This window comes from Homalodisca vitripennis, chromosome 1 (genome assembly GCF_021130785.1).
Source record: "Homalodisca vitripennis isolate AUS2020 chromosome 1, UT_GWSS_2.1, whole genome shotgun sequence".
Taxonomy (NCBI): domain Eukaryota; kingdom Metazoa; phylum Arthropoda; class Insecta; order Hemiptera; family Cicadellidae; genus Homalodisca; species Homalodisca vitripennis.
The window spans coordinates 95,417,301-95,433,781 of NC_060207.1; the positions used below are offsets into that span (position 1 = coordinate 95,417,301).

At 33.5% G+C, this 16,481-nt stretch overlaps 1 protein-coding gene across 7 annotated transcripts in view; it reads left to right on the plus strand.

The window, feature by feature from the left end:
• LOC124367061 (oxysterol-binding protein-related protein 6-like) overlaps positions 1–16,144 on the plus strand; it is a 74,852-nt gene extending 58,708 nt beyond the window's left edge. For 5 of the 7 annotated variants that reach the window (XM_046823717.1, XM_046823726.1, XM_046823743.1 and 2 more), the window contains 6 exons: positions 68–185; positions 2,968–3,140; positions 9,634–9,781; positions 11,799–11,925; positions 14,679–14,810; positions 15,744–16,144. In XM_046823717.1, coding sequence (XP_046679673.1) covers positions 68–185; positions 2,968–3,140; positions 9,634–9,781; positions 11,799–11,925; positions 14,679–14,810; positions 15,744–15,852 — 807 coding nt within the window. In that variant the 3' untranslated portion in view covers positions 15,853–16,144. The remainder of the gene's footprint in view (positions 1–67; positions 186–2,967; positions 3,141–9,633; positions 9,782–11,798; positions 11,926–14,678; positions 14,811–15,743) is intronic. The other 2 variants (XM_046823718.1, XM_046823754.1) reach the window with 1 other exon arrangement.
• Positions 16,145–16,481: the final 337 nt, after the last annotated feature.

The following is a 16,481-nucleotide window of genomic DNA, read 5'->3' on the forward strand; positions in this document are numbered from 1 at the left end:
ATATTGATAAAAAATCACTGATATTTTCTATTGCACTGGCATAATATTCTGATATGCATATCTCCAGGTGAGCCATCACCCACCAGTAAGTGTATGCTATGCAGAGAGTCGGAATTTCATATTTTGGCAGGATGCCAGGATTAAAACAAAATTCTGGGGAAAGTCCATGGAATTTCAACCAACAGGTAAGTTTTCAACTTTGTATTAAAATTTATTTGAAGTAGACAAAACTTTTTCCCATTTTGCTGACAATAAAAATCTTATTTATTTCTTATAAATTTAACTTGAAAATTTAAAAAATTTGCACCAGTAGTAATCCCAATAGCTGTACGGGAATCAGTATGGTGCTTAATAGTATTCTTTAAACTGTTTTATAGTTAATATTTGTTCACCCCGAATTGATTCACCACTACCGGATTTAGGAGTTTTGAGGCCCAATGTATCATAGATATACCAGGATTTAAGTTGTGATCGCATTTATCGCATTTCTGAAACGAGCTGAGAAATGTGACACTATTGAGTAAAGCTCTCGCAATATTGCCACGAAAGTGACAAAGAACTAATGCGAAAAAAGTATATCGCATTTTGAAAATCAGTTTACAGCATTAAAAATATTGTTTTTCAATGATACTATAAGATCATACATTTTGTCATCACCTTTAATGTCATGTATATAAAATATTAAGACACTGTTTGGCGCCGCTGATCGACAAACTGTCTTTTAGAAGATGCTTGCCTACTCTCGGATCAAAAAGAAAAGATACCCAAGTTTGAATGTCAACCACAAACTAACAAATAGAGCTAAAAGTACAGGAGTTGCATTAAACTTAAGCTTGTATATTTCTGCATCTAGACGCATTAAGCAGATTATTTACAAACAAGTTATGTGTCTCTAAGAATTAAAAAAGGTAATGTTTTTAGTGCTTTACTACTAAACTACAATTTTTAAAGTTAAATTATTCATTGTTAAACCTGTTATTGGAGGCCCAGAGCTCATATGAAAATAGCTGATGGGTAATCGTCTAATATATTTAAACAATTTTTAAGTTATTATGCTCCTTCTCGGAATTAAAGGCCTCGAGTCGACTGTGCATGATCGTTGAAACATCGCAAATTAACAAAATCTGTTTAACTGAGTTAAAGTGGTGTTAAAAACTATAATTTAAAATTGTGTTTACAAAAATAAATTACCTTTACAACATAAATAATCTCAATAACGTGATTAATGCCGATTCTTTTAACCGAACTTGGTTGTGAATGAAAGTTAAAATGGTTTAAAAACAACAGGTTCGACAACAACTTTTGTCCATATAATTCAAACATTCTAAAATTACATATTCCAAGTTAGTACTCTTTTACATATCTTGTATAAAACTTTGGTCTAATATGATTACAAGTTTTCTTGGTTATAAATGTTCCAAATTGTAATTTGGTTAAAAAGCACCAAAAGAGGTACCATTTTACATTCTTACCAACATAAAACTTAAATTTAATGTTTTTGTAAACAATTTGGTTTATGTCTAGACTCAAAAATACACAAGTTACATTTTAATTTTACTTCCGTCTAAACATCTTGTCTTGGCATCTTTAACAGTAATGAGATCTTTTGAGGTTATGTTATAGTCTGATTGTATTTTGAAATGACAGACATTCATAAAGTGTTAAGTATAACCAATTTAAACAATTTGTTAATAATCTCTATTGAAGGTAATAATAAAAAGCAAACCATTTCAATGAGGTTTAAACATTGGTGTTTACAAAACAAAGAAGGCTTCAGATTTAATGATGTTGGTAGGGCCTAATTATAGTTTTTTAAAGATAAATTGATGTTAAAAGTAATTTTTTTTATAAAAAATAACCATACTGTGTATTTTAAATTAAAAAGAAACTTTTTTTGTATATTTTTACAAATAAATGTAAAATTTTATTTTATAATTATATGGTTTTTAATAAAATCTCTTTAAAATATTTTAATTGTTGAGGTTCTAAATATTTTTAAGAGATTTTATTAAGAACCATATAGTTTATATTATATTGATTGTGGAGTATAAAGTATTATAGAATTTCAGACTGTTTTTCGATAAGTATTATTGTAATCTCCCGCGGAATAACAATGCTATCAATAAGTACTACAAGACAAATATTTTTGCTACATTGTCTGAAGAGCTTGCAGCAGTTTTGCTAAGAAATCTTTCATCTCAGCTTAAACCCTGTCCTGTACACTACACTTTTAGGTTTAATTTAAAAATTGTATTGACGCTATTTGATGTATAATTGTGCAGAATTAATAGATTTATTAACTGATTGATTTATTGAATACACAAGCTGTGCAATCACATGCACATGTCAAGTTATTTCTCTTAAACAAAATACCATAAAATCAAGAATGAATTTTCGTTGACTATTGTGTAACTTTTACTCTTTATTCTGATAATTATGTATAAATATTTACAGTATAAATTTAAAAAGAATAGAAAACTGAGTCGAGCAAGAAAGATAAACAGCCTAGTAAACACAATACATAAGCAGCTGATAGTTCATTAAGTTTTAAATGAAAACAATGTACAGTACAATCTCGTTTATCCGAATTAATTGGGACTAAAACATAATAGATAATAGATTTAAGATAAAAGAGGTTATACTGTATAGTTTATAATAACGATAATTTAAATTTACTTAAAATATCTTGTGAGATATAGTAAATCAGAATCAGACTGCTCTGCTACTGAGATCACGGAGATGATTGATGTGTCGCCACTGGACCAGTAAACATCAAAGTACAGTACTGCTTTTATATTTAGTACATTTCTTATTTAAAACTTTTTTAAGAGATTATGAAAAGCAAGTTTGTATTTTTATTTTAATACTATCTGTAATACAGCTTAGAAAAAGAAAATATATTTCGAGGAATGTTGTTTCTGACAGTTATATGCATTACAACCATAAAGGTCAATAATTGATGTGCAGGCTATGTCCATGTGAAGTTGGTGAGGCCAGGTGGTGAGGGACATGACTGGTATCGCTACAACAAGGTGACTACCTGTGTACACAATCTGTTCAGTGGGCAGCGATGGGTAGACCAGTACGGTGAACTCAAGATCAGCTCTGGCAACATCACCTGCAAGCTGACATTTGTCAAGGTGACTAAACATTTTGTGTCTTATTTTAAGAGAGCAGAATTCTCTGACAATGTTAATATCTCAAATTACATTTATCTCAATTGTCCTCAAGGTAGCACTTGCTGCAAATTTCTTCATGACTTCACCGACCACCCCTCATTCAAAAGTTTATATATATAAGCTAGCTTGTACAATTTTTATAGCTGATTAAAACAGCTGATGCCTATCAAAAATCAAAGTGATGCTGCTCCTAACTTGTAAAAGTGTACATTTAAAGTGGTCATGCTCGCTTATGCATTGACGGATTTTGTTGAAACAAGTACCATTAGAATTGTAATGTGACTTTTCAAATGGTTGGTGTTTAGTAAACTTTTTATAACTATACTGACACCCTTTTGAGAACACCCAGTGTATGTATATATATATATATATATATATATATATATATATAATATACAACACAGCTTGTGGAAGCGATAACTGTCCCAAAAATTTCCAAACAAGTTGAAACTTATACAAAAATTGATTTCATAAATATCTCGGCTTTTCAAATTTGTTGGTCAGCTTTGTACGCCATTTTGTTTCTATATGGTAGCCATTCAAACTTAAAAAAAATTCACAACTCCTTTATTTATAAGCATGTAGAACAAAATCAAAAGCGTTCTTGATTGCTTATTAAATTTTATAAACTTTTTGTTTTTAAAACAATATTTTTGTATCAAACAATTTTTGAGATATTGAGTACATGTAAATCCTATGTGAATAAATTATTATTTAAATTGTACATAATCGACCTACTTCTTGTGACTGAGTTAGAAAGACTATTTATTTATAATATTTTGTTTAAAGACTTGTAATCATTTGGACTCTGTACGTTATTCAGGGAAGAGTTAGTTTTTAGAATTTTCAGCCTGTATTCAAGCAAGATTTCTCAGCACATAAAACCCCTTTAAGCGTCATGAAAAATTGGACCTGATCTTTGATTAAGTTACAATTTTTTTAAATTTCCAATGTGTAAAGTTAAATTTATTTTTGTTTCTGTATGTCAAAATAGAGTTATTTAACAGTAAATAAAATTTGTTTAGCCCTTTACGGATTTGCTAGGCTAATTTTTAACTTTTGGGAATATTGTAGAATAGCAGTATAGTTGTCACTAATTTTTTTATCATTTATTCAGTAAGTAGGGGAATGAAACACACTTTTACAGATAAACATATACTATATTACAAACTAATAAAATTAGAAAATTACAAAAGTAGATAAAGAGTGTTTATTTTTACTAAAAGTTTTGTTTAGTATGATAAACTTCAAAACACTCATCTGGGTGGAGAGCAGGTTCATTAGGACAGGTCTTGCAGACGTAGGTTGTTTCTCGACGTAGCCCCTTCTTCTTACAAACAACACACCTGTTCCATTTCTTGTCCCTTTGTCTGAGAAAATGCCACCCGGTTAGCCGTTCCTCTTTAGGTCTTTTTGCAGGGCGCCTGGACTGCCTTTTGTCTGGTCTGTGGGCCATTTGCTCGGATACAAGGTCACGCACAAGGCTGCGTCTAAACTCCACAAGTAACATCGGCTTCAAGTCTTCTTTTTTTGAACTTCTGTGTACATTATATACGAATTCACAACTGATACCTCCAATAGCCAGAAAAATACTTTCCTGTACCATTTCCTAGTACGCCTCATAAATTGGTACGAGGAAATAAGATGATCACTTCGATCGACCCCTTCCATATGCTTTATGTAGTCTAACACTACATCTGGTTTCTTTGTCGGGGGTTTGTTAGGCCACTTGCTTGGCACATCAGTCATTTCATTTACGCTTCCTTTTCCTTTAGTGCTCAACATGTTCACTACTCTTTTGTCTCGCCAAGATAAGTAAATTGTTTTTCTCTTCCGATAAAATTTGTCCTTTTTTTAGGTGCTTTCCTTTTTTTTGACACGTTTTTGGGGATTATAGACCCTGAAACTGATTTTACCTTTGAAGGATATTGTAGATTCATCCACGGCGACGAAATCCCCAGGCGTGTAAAACAACTTGCAGACATCTTTCATATAACTTACTATTGGTTGTATAAGGTAACTTTTGGGTCTATTTCACTCTTGACTGTGGTTGAAGTGAAGCGTCCAAAATATATTAAAAAACTAATGTTGCGAAAAGACATCACCGAAGAACGGAATCCTTGCCTCCTAGCTTTTGGAGAAATAGGACTCAATGTTTGGAAGTTAAATAATGCCCATGTTCAAGATTGTACCTAAAATGCTTTTACTTCAGTGTCGGTAATTGGGGTCCAATGTTTCCATCGAGAAAAAGGTGACAATAGTCCATTTATTCGCTTGGTAGAAAAATGGTTTGTTTCGTCGAAAATGTACTGCCTGATCTCTTCGTTAACACATTCAGCGCCATGTGTATCATAAATGATACACACTAGCACTAACGTTGTGGGCCATGTGTATCATTTATGATACACAAAGCTGTTTAGGCAGGGGCCGAGTTAAAATTTTCATTTTTACCGTCAGGGGCCAAGTGCGATTTAAGATCAATAGTGCTTTTAGAAAACACAGTACTACAATTCTTTTTGAAATCAGACGAAACAGTATTGGCAGTACGTTAATTTTTCATGTCTGTGCAAAAATGATACACGTGGCCCAGACTGTGACAATCAACTAAATTTTGTTGGTAGGAGCCATGTGTATCATTTTTGCACACTTAGTAATTTTTGTATTATTATACTTGAATTTTACAAATAGCCTTGTTTTTCAAGTTGATATGCTGATTTATTAGTGTTAGAAAATGGAGGAAAATAATTCTACAAAAAAAGACGATGATGTATGCAAAGGTGACCAATTTGACTCCAAGAAAAAATTGACAGATTTTTACGAGAGCCAAATGAAGACGATAGTGATGTTGATTTGAGTGGGGAAAGCGAAGTATTTGACTCTGATCGTGATCCGGAATATCATCCAAGTGTGATTATAGTGACACTCGAAAACCACGATTCAGTCGACTATTTGAAAAACGATTTGAAAGACAAGGTGATCAAGACAATGTAGCTGGACCTTCAATTACAGCCACAGAGGATGTTAGTAGTGAAGATAGTGAATATGAAAAACTACTAAAAAAGAAAAACTACGGAAAAGAAAGAAAGGTGTTAAAAATGGGGGCAACTGAAAAAAAGAAAAATTCAAGCAAGAAGTATGAAGAAGAAACATAAAGTTGACCACAGCAATAAAAAAGAAAATTTACATGACAAAAAAAAATAATAACAGGAAAGTTACTGAGAACGAAACTGAACAAGACAAAGATGAAATAGACCAAAACGGGTGACACTAGCGAGGAAGAAAATAAAGAAGAGAATTATTGTGAAAAAGATGAAGATAATAATGGCAATGATGATTTTGATGAAGATGACGATGACGAAGAAGAAAAATTATCAAGAGTCTCAAACAGAAGGAAAGGGAAAAAATAAAGAGAAGAAAAGGAAGAGGACTGCAAGGGAGCATGAATATAAATTGACAGTTTTTTGGAACAGAAAGGGTTATCACATGGGAAGATTGGCAATGAAGACAAAAAAACATTCGCTTTTACTGGGCGGGCAGGAATAAATCCAGAAGTTAGTGCACAATTAGCAAATAAAAATCCAGTTGATTATTTTTTGTATTTTCTTGACGATGAAATAATCAATTTGATGGTTGACCAAACGAATCTTTATGCTATGCAAACTATTGTAAATGAAAGTGATGTTTTACCTCAATCAAGACTCCATGACTGGGAGCTGACAGACGCCGTAGAAATGAAGAAAATTCATAGGTCTTCTTGGCTGGATGGGATTAGTCAAATTTCAAAATTTACGTGACTATCAAGTATGTGGCAAAAAAGTGGGAAAGCTGAAAACCTGGGTGAAAAAAGACAGTGAAACAAGTTTACATGGTATGTGACACTTGCGAAGGAAATCCCTACATGTGCCGAAACAAACACTAGTTTTCTAATTCACGAAACTTACAGTTTTTATTTTAGCAGCTCAACTAATGATCTTTTATTTTATAGGTACCCATTTTTATATTCATTTCATATTTTACCAGTCGTATATAGACATTTGTATAATAAAAACATGTTTAGAAATAGAGAGTATGTACTTCATTACCTGATGATCTGAACAGTAATCTGACGTCCTGGGCCTGCGGAACTGGCCGGGTTCTGTGGTAGGTCTGGGCCATGAGATTCAGTCTATAGTGTTAAAAGCATTGTAGAAGAGCTCAGTTTTGATACATATGGCTCAAACTAGAAACTGACGTATGTATCAGAAATGATACACGCGGCCCACTTGGTAACATGGGGCGTGTATCATTTTTGATACACATGCCCTGACCGTTAATATATGGAAAAAACATAATGGCCCGTGCTAAATAGATTGTGTCATATGCCCTGGCGCTGAATGTGTTAAAAAACAAAGAAAAATAATCAATTGGAAGTGTATCAGAGTTGAAAGATTCGGGTAAATTTATACCTTTATTCAAGTTGAAAATCGCTATAGATGTCTTTGGATCTGGGTTGTTGTGAGTGACATCCTTGTAGCCATCATCTGGTTTCTTCTTCCCTTTTTTCTTATATTGACGTGTGCGTGTAGGTGCAGACCCAGGTCTTGGTTGTATAGGTTGGGCATGTCTACGCCGTTTACATGGAGTGAGTGTGAGCGTTACAGATGTGGTTGGCTCAGGCGCCAACTCTTGCTCGGACAGCTGAATAGGACTAAGAGCAAGATCCTCCACCTCCTCCATACCACGTGATGGATGTTCATCATCATCACTTTGTTCACTATCAGTTATATTATAAAACAAAATGTCTTCATTGTCACTTTCCATCCGGTCTCCGTATTCACTTACCAATGTCTTGTCCATAATACTGGTAACAAAGTCTTCAAATTCCGAATCGTCTGGATTCGCCATTGCACACGAATAATGGTAAAAAACACTAAATAAACACTGGACACTGCTGTATATAATGTATTAATAATTTACTTTAAAAAGAATAGGACACAACAGAAAGTTAGTGATAACCGAAATACATGTGCGTGTACCGGACGCTTCTCACTAACTAACTGGCTAGATGCCTTGAAGGGAGCTCCCGTCAATGACTTTGTGAATGGCACGGGGCCACGCCCGCTAGACAGTGTTTGGCCAATTAGAAGTCACTGCCACTCCCATTGTAATAGAATTCGAGGCAGGGCAACCCATCTGTATGTCGCATGACTACTAGAACCATCTGGCGGCAAAATATTCAACTAACAGCAGTAAGAAAATAAAGAATGCAAAAACGTGGATCCACGGCAATAACGTTTTGAGCTTGTAGTGGCCCTCCGTGGATCCGCGACAATAACGCTGGAAAGGTTAACCTCCTGCAGTTTGCAGCATTCCTGGCAAACTGACCACTTGAAAAAAATGTCAAGCTGGCTGATTCATGTGCCAGCATCACATTTAGTGTTTGGATACAGCATCACCATTGAAATGCTGAAGAAAGTAATAAAAATATTCAGTAAAGAAATTTTCATGAAGGTTGCAATATAATTGATGATTACCTTTGGAGTGAGTTCTTCTTGGATTGTATCACATGACTATGTTATCAAATTCAAGAGAGTTGTTTTCACAGGGAGTAGAATAAATAACTATTAATGTTATGGACTCTAATGTTGGATTGGTATGTCTGATGAAGATATCAGTTTCAACATTGTTACAGGTGATGGTGATACTCTGTGATCTCTTTTCAATTCTCAGTCAAAGTGCCAATCATTGAAATGTAGCAAAAAATTCAATGAATAAATGAGCTCTTGTTAGAAAAGACCTACACGTTTTGACAGCAGTAGTACAAAAACATACCAAGTGGTGTGACACTAAAGAGAACTTTTTCCTTTAGCCAACCTCTGCTTGCATATATTTACCATGTTACTCTAAGAATTTTGACTCTACCTAAATACTAACACATGTAGATAAATTCATTAATACCTTTTTTACCTGGCAAGTGGGATGTATATAATATAATAACAAAATTAAGATAACAATACAACAGATTAGTTTTTTTGCAAGGTATTAAAAGATTAATTATTTTTACATATTTTACATTAGAACCAAGGATTAAGCACCCATGGTGCTTGGTATGGAAGTGGGGAATTATTATTATTTTCTCTTTTTTATTGAGATTCCATCATGTTCAATATATTGTTTTCAAATAATGACATACTAAGTATGACCTTGTGTCACCTGAAAGTTCTTTTTTAAGGGCTACAGGACAGTTTAATTTTGTCTTCAAGTTTTCTTTGCAATAAACCTTTACCCTTTTGTAAAATTTTTCGTTTTACTCATGAAGCTATAACACGTTGTGAAAATTTTAAGTTTTTTACCTGATGTTTTTACAAATAATAAATTAATTCTTGTTCTCAAAAGTTTTGTTTATAGTCTTGTCACTAAAAGAAGCTTTCATAGGCTTGCTGGAAAGAAAAATTGAATAATGTACCTGTTGCAGGCTAGCTACTGGTCAGCTAAAAGGCACGAGGTACACGGAGTGGTAGTGGATGAGGATGAAGGCAAGGTGGTCCGTAACCTGTTCGGCAAGTGGAGTGAGGCCTTGTACTGTGGAGTGGCCCCATCTGCCAAGTGCATCTGGAGACCAGGTGAGTTTTTTCCAAAACTCTAGGACCAAGCTAGGCTAGGGCAGATTAAATGAGTAATTTTGTTGTACAATGTGAAAATGAACTACTCACACTGATAACTTTTTTAACAAATGAAAATTATAAAATCCGGACTAATTTTATTCTTGGTTGTTGTTGAATAAGCACCATAGTGATCATGAAACACGATGTTGTCATTCCCAATGTGGTTGACATGGTGATAAGAGGGAGAGTTTGGTGGGGCACCATCTACTACTATTATGGCTATACCTCAATAACCATTACAGATAAAACATTGCTACAAAGCACTTTAGTAGGAAAAAATATTTACTTTTGAAGTGTATTGAACAATGATAAAGACAAAAATGATGTAAGACTTTCAATACTTGCGCAATGCACTAAATGCCAGACTATAGCTGGCTTGAGTCCTTTGTGGGTAAGTCAGTTAACCCCACACTGAGGGGCGATATTGTGTTTCATGAGCATCATAGTGCATTCAATACTTGCGCAATGCACTAAATGCCAGACTATAGCTGGCTTGAGTCCTTTGTGGGTAAGTCAGTTAACCCCACACTGAGGGGCGATATTGTGTTTCATGAGCATCATAGTGCATTCAATACTTGCGCAATGCACTAAATGCCAGACTATAGCTGGCTTGAGTCCTTTGTGGGTAAGTCAGTTACATGGCACCCTTTGACCACACTTGAGCATTATAGTGCATTCAACAAAAATCGAGAATAAAAATGCATCTGATTTCAGCACATGCTCAGTCCCTATTGGCTTCCGCACTATACTGGTAATAATATACCTTGGGAAGGGTGTTACTGGTATGTTTAATACGTATTACAAAGTGATTAACTATATTGAATGTTCATAATGAAAAACCCTTGTACAAAATACTCGTCACAATTGTTTTCCCAATGATAAGTGCTTTCAAAATACTCCCGTGAGTATTAAGAGAGTAAAATCGGTGGAGAACATTTTACAAAAAAAGGCACATTATTTTAAAGGGATTTGCATTGATTTAAATAGATGGCTAGAATTAAAAATTACATGTAATTCCCTCTGCCTTCTACTTTTATTTTATAGTTAACTACAACAAAATAGACTTTCAAAATATTTGCATTTTACTTAAAAAATCTAGGGGTTTATATTTGATTTATTCTATTTATATGTTGTAAACTTAAACATACCTAAACATTTTTGGACGAACAATTTCAAACCATCTCTACCTATGCTTGATAAAGAAATATTGAATATTAACTTCCATTTATTTTTACAGGAGATGTACATCTACAAAAATGGGATGTAAACAACAACAGTAAAAGTCATCTGATTATTTACTGTTGAGCAGCTAATGTCCACCTATAAATGCAGGAAATATGAGGCCATGCATGAAGATACAAAGTAGATTCAAAACGTTTCTGCAAATGATCATTTACAATTTATTGAAAATACGTATACTGATTTTTACTTTATTTCCAACAAAGATTGCTCCTTCTGCATTTACACACTTGTTCCACTTTTCAATCGTAATGTAATCAATGTTCTAAACCTCTCTCAGTAAGATGAACATATTTTCCACCACCTCATCTGAGTAAGCACAATATTGTCCTTTCAATTTCATTTTTAATTTGGTAAAATGTGCTAGTGCCAGGTCAGGAGATTAGGGAGTTAGGGAGTGTGTTCCAGGGTTGTTACCTTTTGCTTGGCTAGGTAAAGTCTCATATGCTAGGCACTATACAATGTAGTATCCAAAATGGTGGTGAGAAATTTCGTGACTTGGTAATCTTTGGTCCTGATCCCAAACGGGTTAATATTGTTAATATTCACAAATTCACAATTTAGTCAAGTTTGAACTTCATGAGTTGTATATCTGATAAGATGTAATTTCATAATTTCATTTTTACGAGTAAATGACAACTCTCGTTATTCAAAACTTGTGTCACTAATCTTTGAAGCCAAAGACCTGACTCATTGTTTGCTACATCATTGATTGATGCTGTCTTTCTTCTGTCAGGTACAATGCCGGAGGACTACGAGTTGTACTATGGCTTCACCAGATTTGCCATGGAATTAAATGAACTCAATCCTGAAGCAGCCAAGTACTTGCCCAACACTGACACTAGGTTCCGTCCTGACCAAAGGTAGTGTGATGGAATATACAGAATGTCCCAAGAACCATTTTCGTTAATTTTTTAAGTATTAAGTTGTTTAAATAAGACCTTAAGAGCTGGCTGTAGTGAAACAACCTAGAGTTTTAATCCATAAAACGTTCCCATTCCCCCTCCACTCATAGTACTACTGAAAAATTGTTTTATCTTTGTCCCACCTGTCTTTTTCTCTTAGTCCTCATGACCAAAGATCTGGCAATTTCTAATGTAGCAGGGCACGATTTTATGTTTTGCAAGCATTTTCTTTTAGAGATTCATTAGAAATATTTTTATACTCAATCCATCAAGTATTTGGTATTGCTGTCTTTAAAACATTGTGAAGTTTATTTATATACCAATAAATATACTCACTTTTCCTGTGTATATTAATGTTATAAGGTTGGACATATAGTTTTAATATTTTTAAACAAAAACTTGTTTGAAAAAAACAATGTAAGATAGCAAAATGTTGCTAAAATTGGTTTTTACAACTTTACAAAATAAAACATGAATAAAAAAAGAGATATAATGTTCTTTTTCCAAATTTTGAATGGCCTTCAATTGTAAAGTTTAACCCTTGCCGAGCGGCATCCGTATATATGCGCCAGCCGCCAGCTGCATTCCAGCTGGCTGTCGCCACACGTTACTTTCAACGTCACCTACGTAGCAGCACTTGTCAATGTAGCCCTGTACACTTAGTACGCCTTTCTGTTTAGTAGGTAGCAGCATGTATCAATAAACCTGTGTGTTATTTGTTTTCCCGCCTTTTCCAATGCGATCATTGTAAAGTAAACAAAACAAATAACTCGTGATCAGTGATTCTGAAGTAACCTTACATTTACATTACGTTTATTTCAGCTGTGTTTTAAGTGTTGTGTTTTTAGTTATATATAAATAATGTAGAGACTCTAATGTAGGAAATTAGTGACTAATATCGGACATGTGTCGTGCCGCGCCGTTCCCACGCCTTGGTGTCGTGACCCCCGCCAGTCCAAGGACGCTACATTACACGTTCACCACAGTCATTTCAAGATAATATATTTGAGTTATATTGACAAATAATATTTCTAAACATAAATATGGGTAATATACAAGTATTTTACTCACTAACAAAATATAGGCATTGTAACTTATTCATATTATTGATTGAAAAATATCAAGTTTTAATTATTAATTTTTGTAAATATTTAATTAAAAAACATTTTATATCTTTTTTCATGCAGTTATGTAATTATAATGTTACAACAAAAAAGAAAATTTAATAAAAAAAAATATACAAGATGCCGCTCGGCAAGGGTTAAGAGAAGTTGTTAAAGTGTAAATATAATCAAACTTACAAATTATTACATAATATTTCAAAAAACCGTAATATTGTGTATGTATTGGTATATAGTTGAATTAAAACGGTACAGTATTGAATAATATACAGTAACATTGTGTAAATAATGGAGAAATGTCATAATTTCTAGCCAATTCATACTAAAATTGGTACTGAAACAATACTTACACATTACTTAGATATGTCCTCCACCAAAATTGAAAGTTGAGAAAGTCGAATATCTCAACCAATTTGAGGTTTCAAGATGACAGTTATTAACCATATTTGTACAAAACCAAAACGTAATACAATTTTATGAACATACATTCTATAAAATATTAAGTTTACATTAGTGTCTAGACAAATGACTAGTTATAATTCTATTACAAAAGCATCGAAATCCCGTTATCCTTTCAATCTTCTATCGACCATAGTTAATAATAACTTTTAAACAAACCATTTATATGCTTGTTTTAATCTTTTAATGTTTTAATTAAATTTTTTATAATTATAATTTTAGAAAATGATTTATTAGTTATTCTTTAAGATATTAATTATTTTAATATAAAACACACGTTAATCCTTCGTCTAAATGTATATTTCGCCTATATCCCGTAAAAAATCTTATATTTAACCATTTTACTTTGAGCTTAGTTATAAGATGCATCAAATGCATACCCTCGTCGACTGATAAATTTCTAAGGGGTCCAATTTTCCTGCATCTACATTTATAGATAGATAATTAATTATAGACAGTTAGACTATTTATTTTGACCTGTCACTTATTCTAATTAGGATAGTGTGTTTTAATTTTACACTTTAAAAAAAGTAAAATAAAAAGTATATACCTCAGGTTGCGCAAAGAACCCTTGTTGCCCAGCACTGATGTTCATTGAATCCATTGTAATTTTCACATCTAACGATGTTTTGAGTGGTTTATTTATTTTTTATTATATAACATTCTATACATATATCTGGAGGAGGGTAGGAAGGGATGAGCCGATATATCATGACATACAAGAGGGATCCAGTGGTTAAATATATACTGAGTAATCTTACTAACAACAGTGTAGTGTAGAGTGCACAGCCAGAGTACTGGAGGAGGGTAGGAAGGGATGAGCCGATATATCATGACATACAAGAGGGATCCAGTGGTTAAATATATACTGAGTAATCTTACTAACAACAGTGTAGTGTGGAGTGCACAGCCAGAGTACTGGAGGAGGGTAGGAGGAGATGGGTCTATACCTCATGTCATATGAGGGGGATCAAGTCGTTAAATATACATTGAGTAGTCTTACTAACAGAACCATCAAGACAGTTTAATAATTATTTCAAGAAAATTCTGTTGAAAAACTTGAAAAATCTTTGGACTAGTTATCTAGCATATCCTCCAGTCATCTGATCTGAGCATGGGGGTGTATTACAGGTTGCTTGAGGAAGGTAATCTGAATGGAGCCGAGGCCATGAAGATGCAGCTGGAGCAGGCGCAGCGTGACAGACGCAAGCGTAATGAGCAGCAGGGAGTCTCCCACGAGCCCCAGTGGTTCACGTATGTGTTGTGAGTCTGTTCTAGATACTTGTAGTGATGTCCCTCTCTGAAATGGAGCCTACACAGACATTCAAGTATTACAAAAGTATATTTTTGAAAGAGCCGCTGGATGGATGGTCAGACTTGAGAGAGCTCAGGTTCGAATTCTGTCTGTGGTTAGGACTTTTGAATTGTAGTTCTCATTTTGGAACGCTACTGTAACTGTGCTTTGCTTTGTACAAAACTTTCCCTTTTTACAATAAACATAGATGCCATTATGTAACTTTCCTCTTTGTTTTGTTTGTTAAGATCCTTACATATGCCATTAGCCCTTGAGAACAACCACAATAAAGCTAAAAAGAAACAAATTTCTAAAAATTAATAAATGTATGTACATTGAAATTTGAAGGCTTAGACTGTATAAAGTTCAATGTTCTGAGCTTCATTTGTGCCATCTGTATAGCATAATTTTGTGTAAAATAACGTATTTTTTTTAGATCTGACTGTTAATGAGTAACGTTGCTAGAATTTTTAGATTCAGAATATATTAAAGTAGTATTTTAATTGTTATAGATACGTGACTTTAAGAGATATATCATACATGAAATAGCGAGTTCTGTTCTCTAGCTTTAGATGGGTATTCTTGTACTTGCATTTGGAGCAATATTTGACATGAAATGTTAATAGACTTGAGCAAGGACAATTTGAATGTCAATTAAAAAAAAAGTAATTAGCTTGCTGTTTTTCATTCAAAGTTAATTGAGATAAATAGGTTTCTGAATTTCTACAAATGGAATTACTTGAAATATTGTACCTAATACATGGAAAACTTCTCAACTGTATTTGGGATGCTCCTAACTCTGTGTATCACCTTGTTTCTTACCTTGCCTTTTTGTATAGTCAAAATAGAGACCATTTCATAACATATTAGAATAATCACTATTCAATTGTGTCTGTGTACAGGAAATCTGTGGACAATGGTGGTGAGGAGACCTGGGAGTTCAACCACAAGTACTGGGAAGTGCGCAAGTCCCCGGGATTCGTTAATCTCAATATTGAGCCTCTCTGGTGACCCCAGTTGGTGCTCTCGTAGTCGCATTGTAACATAAGTTCCAGTATTGTAACTTGTAAATAACTACTCAATAACAATGTCATAGATTTTTAATTCTTTTCAATCCATCTAGCTAGCAATATTGTAAATGAAATCACATATCTGCAATTATTTTCCCCTCAACTGCGTATTTTGTTTAGAAATCATTTTTGCTCTGCAGCTTGAAAAGAAAATTTGATCTGGGAATATTTTATAAATATTTCATGTGATGGTTTGACATAAATTAATAGACAAATTTTTGATATGTGTCGAATTGTGTCTGGTTCAGTGACTCATTTCTGTAGTTACCATGTGTTTGGTGCTTTCTTTAATTGCATGAGGTAAGGCTGATTCATTCAGCATTTCAGATGCATTTTGAAGATGTATAACACTTTTGAATACTCAAATTTTATTAATTATTAAGGAAAGATAGTCATAAATTATGGTACTTCATGTTATAAAGTTTTAAAAACTGCTCGCAACAGAGCAATTCAAAACGGTTCTTTGGAATTTTATGGTTATAGAAATATACTATTTTGGTCTATTATCATAGTTCTATGGCTATGAATTGGAATGGTAAGGACGTTTTTAGAGTATGGAGGGAAATAAAT